The sequence below is a fragment of the Anthonomus grandis genome, chromosome 4 (assembly GCF_022605725.1).
Source record: "Anthonomus grandis grandis chromosome 4, icAntGran1.3, whole genome shotgun sequence".
NCBI classification, from domain to species: Eukaryota; Metazoa; Arthropoda; class Insecta; order Coleoptera; family Curculionidae; genus Anthonomus; species Anthonomus grandis.
In genome coordinates this window covers 11,291,165-11,309,056 of record NC_065549.1, presented here as the reverse complement: position 1 = coordinate 11,309,056, position 17,892 = coordinate 11,291,165, and the positions used below count along the sequence as shown (strand labels likewise).

The window sequence follows — 17,892 nt, the reverse complement described above, 5'->3', positions numbered from 1 at the left end:
ATGCGGGGCACATGAAGATTTACATGTCGTAATAAGTCTGGCGAATCAATTTTATTATTAAGAAGTTTAAATAAAAATTTCAGATCAGCAGATTTTCGCCTCTCCTCAAGACTACTAAAGGAGTACCTTTCTAGTAGGCGTTGATGTGAAAAACCAATTTCTGGGTACACTCCGTCACATTTATATGAAAGGAACTTTAAGAATTTACGCTGAACATTTTCTAGTTCATGTATCTGATTCATATAAAATGGTGACCACACAGAAGAAGCATATTCCAGTATTGATCTCACATAAGAAAAATACAAAATTTTAAGACTAAAGATATTATTAAAGCTATGTGCGTTCCTAATGACAAACCCAGCATTCTGTAGCTCCGATTAACAATGTCCTGAATGTGTGGCTGAAAGGAAAGAGTGCTGTCGAATGTCACCCCCAAATCCTTGAACTCCGTTGATCTCGGGACAGTCTCACTGTCCATAGTATAGTCATACATAATCAGGTTTTTTTTCAAAGAGTAAGAAACAACTTTACACTTGGCAGCATTAAGAGGAAGATTGTTATTTTTGCACCATGCATTGAGGAGATTAATATTATTTTGCAATTCCATACAATCTAAGATACTATTGATGCCATAATACAATTTTGTATCACCCGCATATAACAAATTATTTACAGTGAGCTGTTCCGATATACTATTAATAAATGTATTGAAGAAGAGCGGCCCCAATATGGAGCCCTGTGGAACTCCAGACGTTGCAACTATCTGAGCCGAACTACGGCCATAACATTCCACGTGCTGAAGACGACGCGTAAGATAAGAGCTAAAAAAGTGTATTAGGTGAGAAGAAAACCCGTAGTTTTGGTCAAGATTATTTAGAAGAATACCATGATCCAGACGGTCAAAAGCCTTCGAGAAGTCTGTATAAATAACGTCAACCTGTGACCTGGCATTTATTGACTCAGATATATGTTCTGTAAGACAAACTAAGTTTGTGGTGGTAGATCTACCTTTCATAAATCCATGTTGACGATGATCTATAAGACTTCTCATTGAAGGAAATAAGGCCGAATGAAGAACACGTTCAAAACATTTAGAAAAGTTGTTGATTATTGTAATTGGCCGATAGTTCTCGATGAGATTTTTATCATTTTTTTTTGTGTACTGGAATTATCTTTGATGACTTCCAGAGGTTCGGGAAACATTCTTGTTTTAGAGCCAGATTAAAGAGAACTGTTAACGGTTTAGCAAAAATACAAGCACAATCATATAAGAGAAAAGCTGGTATCTTATCAGGGCCAACTATTGATTTTAGCTTGATAGTCTTAATGACGGAAGTGGTTTTAAAAAAGGTTAAGTTTTTTTTTATAAGTGGTTTATTAATGACTAATACAGATTTTAAAGAATTATTGTTATTGGTAGCTCCAAAAATTTATAAAAAAAAAACACGAATTACCGTGCCTCAATCTCAATTTCACCTTCAGTTCGATTAGCAGTGACTCTTCGATATTTGGCTACTGGGGATTCTTACACAAGTCTGATTTACTTATTTAAAATATCAAAGCAGTCCATATCTTAAACTGTTTAGAGTTTGTGAAGTGATTATTGCAGTTTTACAAGAATATTGTCAGGTAAGTAAAGAAACACTAATTTTTTATATTTTCTAATGACTTATTATAAACTTATTGATAAACATCACTTGGTTTTAATACTAAGAATTCACCAATGGTTGAATATTCAGCGGTTGATACTTGCTCATTTCTTTTTCCAGGGGGGAGTTTATTTGCTTTAAGGCTTGCTGAGAGTATTGAGTTGTTAACCCGGTGGTATGAGCAGGTTGGCACTGATAGGATTGAAACTGATGAGTATAGGATTGACCGTCAGTAAGTGTATTTGTAGGAGACAATATTGGAGATGATGAATGTGATGAATATACAGATAAGTGCTCGGGGGTTTGATTGTATGCAGTAGGTTTTTTTTGAATTTCGTCATATTCACCCATCTCCAATTTGAACAAAATGTTATCTATGTGATGCTTAGCTAAACATACAGCTCGGTGGCTTTGCTTGGCATTGCGCATCCTGCAAGAAACATTTTCCCCATAGACGGCATAATCATCTCTGTTTTCTATTTTCAGCCTTACATCTGTCATAAATTTATACGCTTCATCGACTTTCTCATCTTCAGCTTTTTTCTTAAGTTATTTATTTATTATTCCTGGCATTGAAAAACCATTTTCTTTTCTTTTTACTGCAATTGGTTTTTGAATGTTAGAAGGACCAGGATTTAATAGATTTTCTGGTTCCGAAGCAGTATAATTTTGTTTCACAATAGTTTCTATATTGCTGTCGTTACTCTCATTTTCATCAGTTTCAATCTAAAATTAAGAAAAGAAATGGAACTTTCCACATTGTTTGGGAGCGATTGATGGGAAGCACGTACAAATTGAAGCACCAGAAAATAGTGGCAGTATCTACTATAACTACCATGGAACATAAAGTATTGTTTTAATGGCTATAGCAGATACAGACTATAAGATCAGGTATGCCGATGTAGGCTGCCAAGGTAGAATTTCAGATGGTGGTGCGTTCAATAATACGGATTTTCACGACAAGTTTGTTAATAACAAATTAAAAATATCCAATTATAAAACATTACACAGCTAACAGAAACCCCTTCCATTTGTATTAGTAGCTGACGATGCATTTGCATTAAGCACGAATTTAATGAAACCTTTCCCTGGCTCTTATGAAAAAGGATCAAATTAAAGAGCTTTCAACTATCGATTATCTCGAGCAAGACGAATTATTGAAAATGTATTTGGTTTACTGGCTGCTGTTTTTAGGATATTTAGAAGACCTATAGCTTTAGAGCCTAAAAAGGTCACTTCTATTGTTCTTGCTTGCATCCATATACATAACTATCTTAGGAGTAATTTAGAATCGATCCGCTCATATAATCCACCGGGTACATTTGATTATGAGGATACTGAAACCGGAACGGTTATTAGAGGTAATTGGCGCAGTGAAATAGATGGACTAGCTATGCTCAATTTACAAAACATTCCTAGAAGGAGCTCTGAAAATGCTAAAGAGATCAGAAATGAATTTGCAAGATATTTTAATTCACCTCAAGGAATGGTACCATGGCAACATAATTTTGCATAATTATTATCTTAAATCATTAGGTAAAAATATAGTATGAAAAAATAAAAACTGATGTTTTAGTTATACATGCCATCCCATCGTAAAAATGTTAAACTAGTTGTCAGATTTAACGGAACACTTTACTTTTTTTAAGCAAACTTAATCTTCAACAATTTTCCCAACCCATGTAAGTACATAATTATATTTGTACAATGAAAAAACAATGTAGGTATTTATTAATATTGAAAAAATAGTATAGTGAAAAATGTAAGATTAAACAACAAGACACTTACCTCTAGAGTTTTACGGCTTCCTATGGAAACGCTATTTTTAATAAGAAAACTTAAGGGATTATAACCAAACAATTCAGTCTCTGGGGAATTGGCTCCGGCCCCACTTTTTTCAGCGACAAGTTTCTTTTTATGCTCACGGTAGAACTGAGTTTTTAGAGATTTTATTTTTTTTTAAATCTCCTCACTCTCAACATTAAAATGCTTAGATATTTTATTTATCTCATCAAACTTTATATTTCTATCTCTATACTCTTTTTTTTGCAAATCCCAAAATGCAGGGACCGCGTGAAACAGCTCTATAAGTTCTAAAACTTTATTTTTGGTCCACATTTTACCTATAAATAAACATTAATTTATAAAATAGAAATCAAAATACAAATAAAGTAGATATATACAAAATAAACAATATATACTAATAGCTACTTACCTACAGCAAATTTTTAACACTATCTATGCTTAACTATATCCTATATCTGTATCTGATGTATATATCTTAATACCGAAAAAAAATCAACACATTTATATCAGTTTTGCCACATACGGTCCACACTGGCCGATGTTACCCATTTTAGGCGGGAAACACGCAACAACCAACATTCTTTGATGTTTATGCCGTCGTCGCTTTGTCCGATGTTGCAAAGTTGCCGCCACAATAACAACATCGGTCGACAACATCGAGAATCGCTTTGTTGCCGACGATTATCGTCCGGTCTGGACTAAGCTTTAAAATGCCGTTTGCTTGTTGTAATATTCTATTTATATGGCAATACTTAGAATTTATTGCACATCCAGTGGTATCGGCCTTCTACTAGATGCACTGAAATTAGGATCGTTAAAGAATCTTGTGATACCACTGCTAACTTTTAATACTCATATTTGAAATATTGCTACTAAAGCTTACAAGAGAACCTTTTCAATGCTCAATGTCGCACGCAACATATTGTAGCGGAACACGTGAGACAAGACATCGATAGAATTTTTTTTTGTAGCATAAATGTGTTTATTGCTTAAAACGTTTTTAAGCCATGTACATTTCAAACGCACGTTGCGAATCCAATTATATACTCTTAGGATTATTTAGGAGTTTCTTTTCACGCATATCTTGCAAGTTCCTAGGAGGTATTCTAAATAAGGAATCTTCCAGAAAATCATTTAACACAACAAAAAGGTTTACCGAAAATTAATTGGTGCATTGTTAAAATCTTCTATAATCATTTATGCCAGCAAGTAAAACATGTTCATCTTTCATGGGACATTGATAGAATATCTCAAAAATATCCTTAACCCAAATATACCCATTTAAAAGCAACAACAGAATAAAATAAAATTATAATTTACTTAGTACTCTCTGCCACTGGTAAAAAGTACCGTTTTAAATACACTGCATATGTCTTATATTAACGCTATTTTATTTAATATGTTATAGTACTCTTTATTGTAATTTCTTAGCAGTTATGCAGATTATTGTAGTGATAAGACTTGCATAAGAAATGCAATTTTCATGTCTAATTTAGAAAATCTACTTTAAATTTATATACAAAAAAAGAAAGTCGTCTAAATACCACTCTTTTGTTGATACATTAATATTTATTTCAAATAAATAGTCCAATTTAGTGGCGTTTCCACTTAAACAATTGTTCTTATGATATGCCCAATTGAATTTTTTATTGTCGCTAAACGTACCCACAAAATGACTCTTCGGGGTCATCGGAATTTTCTTTTCAACGTAATTGCAAAGCGTTTACCTTGAAGTCTGTAATTTTATCGGTTTTCTGTTTCATTTATTCATAACCGAGAAATTATACCCTATATACCTTCAAAGCAATTTTAAATAAACAGGACAAGATATAAAATCCTCATCCATTTTTTCTCCAAGAGACCACACAAAATGTAAACAAAAAACAATATCACGGTCTCATAAGCAAATTTTATTGGCTACACGTGTTTCGCCCTGTATAAGCAGGGCATCATCAGGCCTTAGGATGATTAGCCATCAATGTATGTGTAGGTTCTAAGGCCTGATGATGCCCTGCTTATACAGGGCGAAGTAGCCAATAAAATTTGCTTATGAGACCGTGACATTGTTTTTTTTTTAAATTTAAACAGGACAAGAGCAATGCCATCTTCTTATCATACATCACACTTGCTTTCGTAAAAAGCACTTCGTTACAAGAAAGAGTATAATTCTATTTATACCAATGACATGCTGCATACTGATAAACATAGTCCTGTAAATATGTGATAGGAGGTACTTAAAAAAACATTATTTGGACTTGATAATCATAAGTATAGAAAATAGTATGAAGTTTAATATTTAACCTTGATAAGGGTGATAAGAATGTAAATGTTCTTTTAATGTTAACTTAATTATTTATTAAAAATTTCCATTGCAAGAGTAGATAGCCATAAGAGATGCCATTTTTTTAAAATTCATATACGGTACAAGAGCAAATCATTTTATGCCTTAATATTACAGTTTTTGCTTTACTACCGTATATTTTTACTTCCTCTCTTATATCTTATATCTCTTATAGAGAGATAGAGTCCATTCTATCTCTCTTATGTTTACTACCCCATTTTTTACCATCTCTGTTAGCTATCTCTCATATATTTTTATCAATTTTGAAGTCCATCTGATGGTGATTACGAAGAGTTGCGTTTGCAAATCTCAATATACGGGTCAAAGGATCATTTTTTTCCACAGTTAGTTGAATGAAATGATATAGTAAATGAAAGAATACAAAACTTAAAAATTAGAACACTTGATGTCACCATAAAGTAGGTTATACAAAAAGAATCATCAGCCATTTGCCTCTTTTCAAATAAATTTGATAGTTGATAGACGCAAACCCTGCAGAAGATCAAGAGAAATCGAATAGCCACAACCCTGAGTAATTTCCTCTAAACTGTTTCAATTTTCGCATTCCAAATGACATAATACGTTAACCAACCACAGTACAGAGCAGAATTTTAATACCGAATGAACAAAATAGGAATACAGCTTTTGTAGCAATATTCTAAATATGATTGTTAATTAAGATCTATTATTTTAGTGCCGATAGTGGAAGGACTATACCATTTGATGTGCAATCAATACTAAGTAGTGCCAAATAAATTTTAGCAAATAATATTTTAAAGCATAAAGCCCCATCCTGTTCTCATTGCACCAATCTTGTCCAGCTCTTCCTGGAAACTCTGACGTGCATCAACAGCAGAAGTGGTATATCGGAAAACTTATATATATCACCTGCAAACATCAGAAAAAAGAAAGTAGAAAAAGGAAAAAAAGAAGAAAAAACCATGCATTTTTAACATCAGCTAAAAGAAGGCAATGCAAAATTGCTGAACCTCCAACACGCAGCCTTTTTAATTTTGATGGATAGTAAACCATGATTGACCCTAGCAAAGGCTTTTTTAAAATCTAAATATAGACATTTTAATATGTTAAGCCCCATCACATTGCACCAATGGCAAATCCTGTCTAGCTCTTCCAGGCAACTCTAGATTTATATTTAGAAATTCTTATCATTACCAAGTAGTAGATAGGAAAATTTGTATATCATCTGCAAACGTCAGGAAAAAGTTTGATTTGAGTTTAATATATTTAAGTTAATCCAAAATAGTTCACTTTTCCAACAATCTGTTAATGTTATTAAAAACATCTGCAGTAACTTTATTGCAAGGCCTAATCATTCTGGTCAGGGGAGTCTATTAATGATATTCTATGGAATTGCATATTTGGCAAAGAGAACTTTGTAATGTAGATCTATGTGAAACTTGAAACAAGACAGGTTTAATTACAATACGGCTTCTTAGGGTCCAACATCTAAAATAAATGGTCTCTTGTCAAAAGTAATAGATTATTAGAAATCATAGCAATAGGTACGACAATTTTAAAAGGTAAATATTTCCAAAATCCTTCAGTGTATTGACACAAAGATAACCAAACCTGAATTTCTTAAAATCAAGAATCTCATAATGTCAATATATTTTTTGTGTTTAAGAAAAGTTGGATCCTTAAGGACCATTCAGAAATTGATTAAGATCTTATTAAGTCAGCATTGGAGTTATTCTGTTTGATGCAATTTATTTAAAGATTTTGCTAAGTAAGAAAATTAAATAATGAATTAACATAATTATTAAAAACTTCGGAGAGAACCAGAAAATGTTTCACATCAGCTAGAATAAAGCAATGCAAAATTTCTGGATCTTCAACACCCAGCCTTTCTTAATTTTTATAGATAGTATAGCATGATTGATTCTAACAAAGGCTTTCGTAAAGTCTATATAATAATAGAGAGTCAACTCAACAACAATAGAGAGAGAGAGCTGTGTACCCCTCTCCATGTTATCACTAATTTATCTCTCACAGGAAACGAGATTAATTCTAGTGGATCTCTCTAAAAATCTATGTTGGCAGACAGCCCAAACACATTACACGTACATTCTTATTTATTGCTACTTAGGAATATTCCTTTGAAATTTACTAAGAACTAAAAAATTATGAATTCGCCAAAAAGAATCTCATACTATATATCTAAAGAAATTGCATTCTTCTCGTGCATTAATACAGAAGTATATCCAGCTTTCCTGGAAACTCTTTGTACCATCAGCAGAAGTATGCTTCTATGCATTTGCAAACATCAGGAATCTGCAATGCCTACAGCGGACAAGGTAAGAAGGTTGAAAAAAGGACTGGTCCGTAATGAGAGCCGTTATGTACTCTGGAGAGAACCTCAATGGTTTTAAAAATTATTCCACACTAACTACAAAGGCATTTCAACACCGAACATTTCTAGTTTTTATGGACAAAAAAACGTGATTGACCCTATCGCAGGCTTTTATGAAGTCCGAATATAGAGAGTCAAACTGTGTACCCTTCTGCATGCTGTCACTAAAATACTTGTCAGAAAGAACGAGATTTGTTCAAGCAGATCTGCCACCTAAAACCCATATTATATATACAAAGAAATTGCTTTCTACTCGTGTAATAATACAGAAATATATTCAGCCTTCATGGAAACTTCGTAGACCATCAGCAAAAGTATTACATCGAAAAACTTGTATGTCATCTGACGGGCAGCAGGTGATGCTGATGCCATTTTCATTTCGGCTCAAAGCCGTTCCCGTGATGTCTTGATCGAGAAATTGGGTCCATGACACTAACATCATGAAGAACTTGGAGTCATCCCAGAAATAGGAACTGTGGACTTCCAGACTTACCATTCGGGCAGACGATAGGGGATCTGCATGTCTTTCAGATTAAAGGCTTATTTACACCTGTAGAAAACGTTATGCGAAAAGGTGATTATAGCGAATTAATGGCATTTACCATTTGCATAATCTGGAGCGATGGCTCCCCTAAAAAGCGTAGAAGTCACCTCATACATGGCAGAGTGCTTTAAGTTATTGCACGTGCGATTGTACGACCTATATTTGTACAAGATATTGCACCATCAGGAATCTGCAATGTATACAGAGGACAAGGTCCAGTAAGAAAGTTGGAAAAAGTATAGGTTTACAATGAGAGCCTTGAGAGGGAAACCCACGAGTTTCAGAAACTGTGTCACACCACCGGAAAAGCAATGCAAAATTGGACCTCCAACATTCAGCCTTTTTAATTTATTACGGAGTAAACAAAGTATGATGGATTCTGTCAAAAGTTTTTGTTAAGTCTTAATATAGAGAGTCAAAATGTGTACCCTTCTCTATGCTGTCATTAAAATACCTTTCATAGAAAATGGTTTTGTTGAAGTGGATCTTTCTGCTAAAACACATTGCACGCATTATGCCTAGAATATATAATTGACATATTCACATTCCAGTCACTTGGCATATAAAAGCGATAATTAGGACATATTCAAGGTAATCATAAAACATATGCCAGCAATATTTTTTCATCATTTAAAATATATCCTGGTCATCTGGATCATCTTAAAATTTTCTTTTCTGGTATAGTTTGTACAATTACATGGGAAAAACGTTATTTATCAACCATAGTCAAGAAATCAACCGTATTTTTTTAGCAAATTCTGCAAACTAATTCGAATATTCCTATTCAATGCTACTTAAGAATATTCATTTGGTATTTACCAAGAACTACGAAATTTTAAATTTCCTTTAATAAATACCCTGAATAAATCCATTTGAATTAAACTAGCTGCGCCTATGCATTTCACCAAACCGAATTTCATACCACATACCCAAAGAAATTGCATTCTACTCGTGCATTAATACAGAAATATGGGCAATCATGTTATTCAGCTTTTACAGTACATCCACTTACCATTCTTCTGTCTATTAAACCGGTTATCAATTGACGTACTAAATAAACTATCAATAAAAAATGTTAATTTTAACAGTGGTTCTTGCGATATTACATAGCGCGTGTATTCAAGGTATTGACCTAATGCAGGAGTGTGCCAAACTATATCGTCCGAAGAACTATTTGGATATTCTGCCCAGCTTAAATATGCCTTATGTGGATCAACTGGCTATCCCTAATAATGTTTTCAAGAACAAACATTATCAGAATATGATTAAGAATATCCTGCCAACTCCGGTGGTTACTACCAAAGTATTGCAAGTGAAAACGAAATATGTTTATAAAAATCCGATTTGTGTTAAATATAGTAAGAAACAAAAGTTGTGTAAACCTGAAGATGGACGGATAAGGGAGAACGTGGACAATTTGATTACCAAGGAGAGTTTTATTAAGGAGGATTTAGAGGAAAACGTGGAGGCTATGGTGGATGTGGAGGATAGTGAGGAGGATGATGCTGAAAGGTTCACGTTGAAAGTGTCGTTTAATAAATTAGGTAAGTCAGTAGGAAAATAAAAGCATATTTTAAAGTGAATATTTTTTAAATTAATATATAAAATACTTTTGCAAAAATGTATTATAGTTTTTACGGCAGGAGGGTTGAAACTTCTTTGGTTAGAACCTAATAATATTAATATTAATATTATTTAATAAATTATGAAAGTCAGTAGGTAGTAAAAAATAATTTTTAAATTACTATTTTTGCTACAATAAATAAACAAATAATAGTTAATTAATTAAATTTTTATAATAAAGAATTGTATTTAATACTGTTTATAACCTAATTAAAAAAAAGTTTATTTTTCATTATTTTATTGTTTTTTACAATTTTGTGTGTTGTTTGTTTTGTTATTATGTTTTTAATACCTGTAGGTGGTTTATGTCTTTTGTGTTTGCCTCTTTTGAAATCCGCTTTCTCTCTCTGTTGATTTTTATCTAATTTATTGATGAATCCTTATGTAATAACGTTAGTGAACAACTTGTAGAGTACTGATAACGACCTTATTGGCCCATCATTTTTGAGTTTGTATTTATTACTCTTTTAAGCATTAGAAATACAACAGCAATTATTTGGTAGTTTCGATTCATCCAAGTTTAATTATGGTTATTACAGATGTGTCTGTGTATTTTATCATCTCTACAATAATACCATCTTCTCCTGGAGCTTCATTTCTAACCTTGACCCTGTTCTTTTCTTCTCTTCCTGGTGATGGTGTTTTCTCATTCTCATCTAATGTTCTATAGTAGTTTTCCACTGTTTTTGTTATTTCTTATCTTATCTTATCTTTCGAACAAGATAACGATCGATAATCCTGAAAATAATTGGAAAGTACTTAAAGATTTTAAATATAGACTGTAAATCTAAAAATACAGTTCTTGTCACGCTAGAGAACGTAAAAAGTATTAAGTATTTTGTTAATGCGGCTACATCCAAAAGGCCTGATCCAGATACCTTAAATTAATACCGTGCAGTAAGTACTGCAGATGACTTATTTCTCTTTGGTTGACATCGCCTACATTAAAAAACCATTAATCACCATAAAATCTGAGACCATTAGTACTGAAGGTTTTAAAATTAAAATTTTCAGCTACTGCTGTTTTCATATACTACCAATAATTTCACACTTAGTTAATTCCTGTGTTGGAACACATACGTTTCCTGAACCATGGAAAAATTAATTTCTACTCCCGATTCCAAGTAGCAAATCGCAAAAGGACCTTTGGCTCAGAGGCATTCTGCCAACCATATAAAAAATTCTAAAGAGGGTTTTGAACTTTTAAATATGTTGTTATTAGTGAAACACAGAATATTACTATTCATATGATCAGGATTCCGCGGAGATAATAGCTGTACTAAAGGGCCCTCTTAAAAATCACGGATAATACTCTGGAAGTAGTAAGGTTACTATAGTGGTCTTGTTGAATTACTCCGAAGCATTTGGTAAGCTTAATCATAAACTGCTTTTAGCAATTATGCAATACTTGTGGTTCAGCGCATGTTCTCCCACAAGGGACCTCCGTGGACCTCTTTTTTCACCATATATACTTCCCAGTAGTCTATTTAACTTAAACACTTATGTATTGATCTTTATGCTGATGATTCACATATTTATCTTTCGTTTTACAGTTGTATTCTGAAATTTTCTTCTTTTAATCAGTGATATAAGAAGATATGATAGTGGTGTTACTGCAAAGATGAAAGAAATCGATTGACTTCTTATGGAAGAGAGAAGACTGCTTGTTATTTTATATTTGGTGACAGTTTTAACCAGTGTTATACCACTTTTCACAGTATGTGTGCTGCACTCAGCACTACTGCTTTCTGCATGCTCAGGAGACTGTTTTTCAGAGACTTCCTTTTGTACGTTTCCTGTGACTTTAGAGATAAAGATTGTTGCTCCGATAACGAATGGGATTCGATAAAATTTCGATTTTTAGATCTTTCTATTTAAGTATTTTCTCTACTTCTTTTTGTGATGTTATAGTCTGATGAGACAGTATCGTCTATTGTAAGACATTATTTGGCTTTTTTATCTTTTAGTACCAGATCAGATTTAATGGCTTCCATTTTTTTGTTTGTGTATATTTTCTCATCACATATGTGATGAATATATGAAATACATAAGTGCTAAATCTGGACTGGCAACTACTGGATCTGGTTTCTGTTCGTACCACTTGTCTTTCACTTTGATGTTGTAGTGCCTACAATGTCGGTCAAGTTATTTTTTCACCAAAGTAGGGCAGCTATAGGTATTAAATGAAGTGTTGTCTCACTAAAAGAGTGGCAAAGTCTAAATTTTCATCGTTGCCGGTTCTCAGGATTTTTGTTTTCAAATAATTTGTTACTAGAGCCTGCTCTTGTCAAGCTGTTATAGGTGATTCGATTTTTGCTTTGATAGTTGATTTTACGAGCTACGTCCATGTCTGATTATGATTGATGATTTGTTTGTGTCCTTTGCTATTTAGCCGTATACATTTTTGGCTTTCCTTTTTGTTATTAGCTTCATCTTCTGTTTTATTTGTTTGACTCTATATGTCTCAGGTTTATTCGTGTTTGAGTCTTTAATAAGGGTTGCTGTTTGTTGTTGGCTCTGTCGGCACATCATGTCTAGGTCATGTTATATTTGGTTTAGAGATTTATCTTACCTCTGCCTAGGTCCATTTTATTATCTTGATGTGGTACTGTATTACCGGCACTGCGAGGGAGTTAATACAGTTTTGAGTATTGCTCTTATTGGTCTGTAATATTCTTTCTTAAATTTGGCTTTTATTAATCGGTGTTGTATTCCGTCATATTCATCAATATCTGGATATTGTTCATGTTCAGCTGATCGATAGTGATCTGATGTTATCTGGCTGATTTAGTTCATGTGTTCCTTTGATGTTAGTTTTCCCTTCTCGAATGAACCTTTCGCGCATTTGTCTGATCTTGAGTAGTTCCCTTAGTTCTTTATCATTTTTCGCTATAACCCTTAAGTTATCAACGTAGAGTAGATGATTCATTAATTTTTTCAAGTTTTAACGTTTGTGCCCTTTTTAATATTATTAAGTCTATAGCTAAGAAGGAAGAGCGTGATGCAGTATAGTGAGGGTGATAGTCCCCTTGGTAGATACCGTTTTTAATCCTTATATCTTCTATCACTATCGTCTTATTGATTTGTAAGTTTTGATAACAATTTTGATCATAGTTAGATGTTCATGATTCAGATCTATGTTCCAAGTGGCCATGGTTTTGCTGATGAAGTTGAGTAGTATAGATGATGTTCTCTAGATATTCAGTGTTTCTACTATCTAGCTCTGAGGAAGCTTATTAAAAGTTTTTTGTTAATCAATCCAGGCAATATATATGCTTCTCTTTCATTCTTTACAGTCTTTCTGAAGCATTTTGGTTGTAAGTATATTGTCTTTGCATCTATACGAGTTTCGGATGCATCCCTTTTATTTAACTGTGAATAGGTTGTTGATTATTAGATGTTTCTGTATTCTGACGACAAACATGGTCTGTATTTTGTTAAATTTTATGATTGTCTAAGTCTAGAGCAGTTTATTTAAGCAGGGTTTGAAAGGTAAAAAAAGCAAGGTTATTTGCAGATTGTAAATATAATTAGGGTTATTTATTGAGGTGTAAAAACTCGAATTATTTGTGACTTATGCCTATACTTTTATTTTGAATTTCAAGGAATTCAATGCTATTGATACCCAGGCCTTGTGTGTGGAATTGTTTCTTCTACCTGGTCTGTAGTTAAATGCCTTCGTCAGATCCAATAAGACAGCGAGGTACTTTTTAGTATTACAAGACAATGCGGGTAATAGAATAATCCTGACTGTGATTTGTCAGCTCGAGATAGGATTTTAAGTCAAGCAACATATTAAAATACATCACAAACTGTATTACATGTTTTAGTTTGGGATATACTAATTAAAAGATATAATACAGTGAAAGAGTAAACATTAAATTAGATCTTCCAAGATATTCATTTCTATAGTATGACTTATCTAACAGAAGCCAATCTATTCAATTTATTAATTCAAGAAGAAAATACTTATAGATCTAAGTAATTTCTTATTTTTTGCAGGTAGTTGAGGCCAAAACTACAGCCTGACTATATGCCTAAATAAGTTATTTAGGCATGTAATCAGCCTGTGATTTTTAGCTAGCTCAGTTTTCTAGTTTTTGGGTATTAAAAAAAGTCTGCCATTTATCATTCATTTCGGAATATTTTGCTTTCCGTTTATTAATACAATGTATGCGAATGTCAAGGTTTTGTGTATTGTGGTGTTCCCCATTTTTTTGACCTCTGCTTCGTAATGTATTCCCAATTCATTCTCTTGATGTTTCTTGTCTTCTCGTATTCTTTTTAAATCCAGGATGTTGGTACGTTGTGTTTAATGTCCTGTTCCCAGATGTTTTTTCCGGGTTTCTTATTCTTTCTTTCTGGGTTTTTTATATGCCTTATTCATTACTAAGTATGCCTCAGGATATGTCAGAATTATTCAAACTTCCGTTTCTTTACGGTGAAGATTATTGCTTTGCTTTTGCCTATTCTTTGCATCACCTTCACGTTGCTGATGTGGTCAGTCCAGGATATACAATGAATGCGGCGATATATCAACATTTAAATCTGGTTGTATCCAGTTCTAGGCCATATTCTTGGCTTGTGTGTTTGCTTTGCACGAGTCTCTGAAGTTCGTTGCAATTATTTGCGATAATAACTGTATCATTAGCAGATCCAATGTTACCGATTATCGCTCGGTTTAATTTGATACCCTCTAAAGCCTCTCCTAGTGTTTCTCTGAAGATTTGTTTAGGGTACTAATTGAATAGAAGCGGCGAGAAGACGCATCTCTATCGTACACCCTTTTAATATTTATCTTCCCAGTGTGTAAGTTGCCTTCCTTTATCTCAGCACTTTGGTTGGAGAACGGTTATTATGTGCATATCCTTGCTACCAATATGTATCTTCTTAAGCATATCCATGAGTTTGACATTATCAAACGCTTTGGAGAAGTCGACATCTTTGGATTAAAACTTGCAGACTGAAGATCGCTCCTCTTGTGTCCAATACGCTTTGGAATTCAAATTGTAACTTCGATATATTTGTTTCGCATTTGTTATATATTCTATTATGTATGATTTTGATGAAAACTTTGGTAATGTGATTTATCAGAGTTGTTAATTGGTGTTAATTTCAGTGTTTTGCGCTTGGTGTTTTAGATATGGCTACAAAGATTGATCGTACCCATTCCTCCGGACTCTCCCCTTTGTCGTAAAAGGTATTAAAAATGCCTCTCAGAAAATTATAAGGTCCTGTATGTTGTCGGGACCTGGTCTTTTTTCGCTTTTGCAACTTCAGACCTTAGTATTTCAGGTCCAGTCATGTCGTCATTTTTGTCTTTTGTCACTCTGCGTTTATCGTTAAAAAGTCGTTCAACGTAATCTCAATGTGTCAATGAGCCTCAAGTCGTCTGATACAGGGTTTCCGTTTGAATCTATTGGTCTTGGGTGCGGAATATTGGTTTTCCTTTTAGTTGTTAACTCTTTGATCTTCTTTCTACATGTTGTCCTAGTCATATCTTCTATCATATTCTTCAATTTCACCGCACTTGTCCTTCAGCCAACGTTCCTTCACTTCCTTTACCTTTGTTTTTATATTTAAATCACTGCTGGGACATATATTTTATATTAAAATTTTTTCAGGGTCAAAAAAAATAATATTTTTTGTGAGAACAATCTATGTCCAGAATTATGAAAAATACCAAACTTTGACAGTTTACTACGGAAAAATTATTTTCAATAATTTTAACATGTCTTTTTGAATGCAAGACTATCTGTAAGATCAGAGCATATATGGTTTCGGAGATATTAAACATTTGTAAATATTATTGGCGTCAAAAATTTCGACAGAAATGGTAAATTTTGGGATTTTTGGAAGTGCTGCAATTCCTATAGGTCTTATTAGATTCCATCATAATCTGATGTTTTTATGAATTATGTGGTGAAATGTTGCTGCTAGTGAAGTTAGGTCGATTAAAAAAAAAGATTTTTCTATGAAGCAATTTTAAAAATGATCGACAGTTCACTGAGAACAAACAATAAGCTTTTCTCTTTATAATCCCAATGGTTTCTCAATACTCTCGTTCTTTAAAGCTATATGTTTTACCCTTTAAATAATTGCTGAGACAAATATTTTATATCGAAAATTTTGAGGTAAAAAAATATTTTTCTGGAACAGAATCCATGCTCAAAGAAAATTAAAAATCCCAAAATTACAATTTACTACAGAAAAGCTATGGAATTTTCTTGCATTATTTCAAGGAGGTCGTTACATTCTCGTCGTTTTAAATGTAATTGCACTATACGTAATATCGTAAAATTTATAGTTTCTAAGGTATTGAAAATTTTGAATTATTTTGACGTCAAAAACCTAGTCGGAAATGGCAAATTTCTTTCACTGACACTTCACAAACAGTTCACTGCGGCGAAACTTTTTTCTTATAATTCCAATAGTTTCTTGAGTTTCTTCATATTGTCGACTTACTTAGTAGACCTACTTAGAGCAAGTTACTACACCTTTTACCCTTTGAATGAATCACTGCTGAGACAAATATTTTATATTGAAAATTTTGAATTATTTTTGGAGTAAAAAACATTGTCAGAAATGGCAAATTTTGTAATTTTCAAAGTACTGCAATTCCTATAGATTTTATCAAATCCCATGATAATTCGGTATTTTCCCGATTTATGTGGTGCCGCTACTGTAGTTCGTGCAATTTCGAAAAAATCATTTTTTATATCAAATTTTTAAAAAAGCAACTTGAAAAATAAGTTATATTGACAGTTCTCTATGCGAAACCTTTTTCTTCATAATTCTAATGATTTCTTCATATTCTCATCTTTCTGAACCTAATGAGACCATACATTTACAAGTATGGCTCTAAAATTATGCAATAACTGATTCTTTTCTTTATATTCTAGAACCAAGTGAGCCAACTCATCCACAAGAAGCCAGAGCCTTCAGATATCCAACAAAACTTCGCACTCCAACAATCGAGCCCCCGGTTCATGTAATGCTGATCGAAGACAGATTGGACCAACTGGAAACCCTCATTCCAGGTTACCAACGAAGAAGAATCTACGAGACCAGCACCATTTACGTCACCAAGACCATAAGCAACCACAGAAATATGGCAACATTAGTGGTGAAAAATTGCGTTCCTTATGGATACGACGTGTGTTCGCCGAAAAGTAAAAAGAGGAAAAGCAAAATCGCTAAGAGAACTTTTAATTTGAGAGAGCGGGAGTTTTATTATGGGTGAAGATTGTACAAAATTTGGAAAATTAAATATTGAATTTTAATTTGTGTGTATTTTGTAAGTGAACGACCTTATTAAAAGCTCATTAAATTATCAGAGTTATCATCCTTAACTTGTGATAAGGGCGTATTAAAGGAAGTGCCTTGGCCTTCAGTCAAATTATCTAAATAAAATCTTTATTAAGTCAAGATGGGGAAAATTGTAGTATTTTTAACTTTGGTGTGTTTAATATGTTCTATAATAAAAGTGGTTTTTCCATTTCCTGTCAAGACAGATGAATGTGGGATCGAATCAGATTCAGATTCATTGTCTGATGAA

General features: G+C 33.1%; 1 protein-coding gene across 1 annotated transcript; it reads left to right on the top strand.

Moving 5' to 3' along the window:
- The first annotated feature begins 9,664 nt into the window (after positions 1–9,664).
- LOC126735729 (uncharacterized) lies at positions 9,665–17,617 on the top strand. The gene is made up of 2 exons (XM_050439814.1): positions 9,665–10,255; positions 17,237–17,617. The coding sequence occupies exons 1-2, from the start codon at positions 9,784–9,786 to the stop codon at positions 17,575–17,577; spliced, it is 813 nt and encodes a 270-aa protein (XP_050295771.1). The 5' UTR covers positions 9,665–9,783; the 3' UTR covers positions 17,578–17,617.
- Positions 17,618–17,892: the final 275 nt, after the last annotated feature.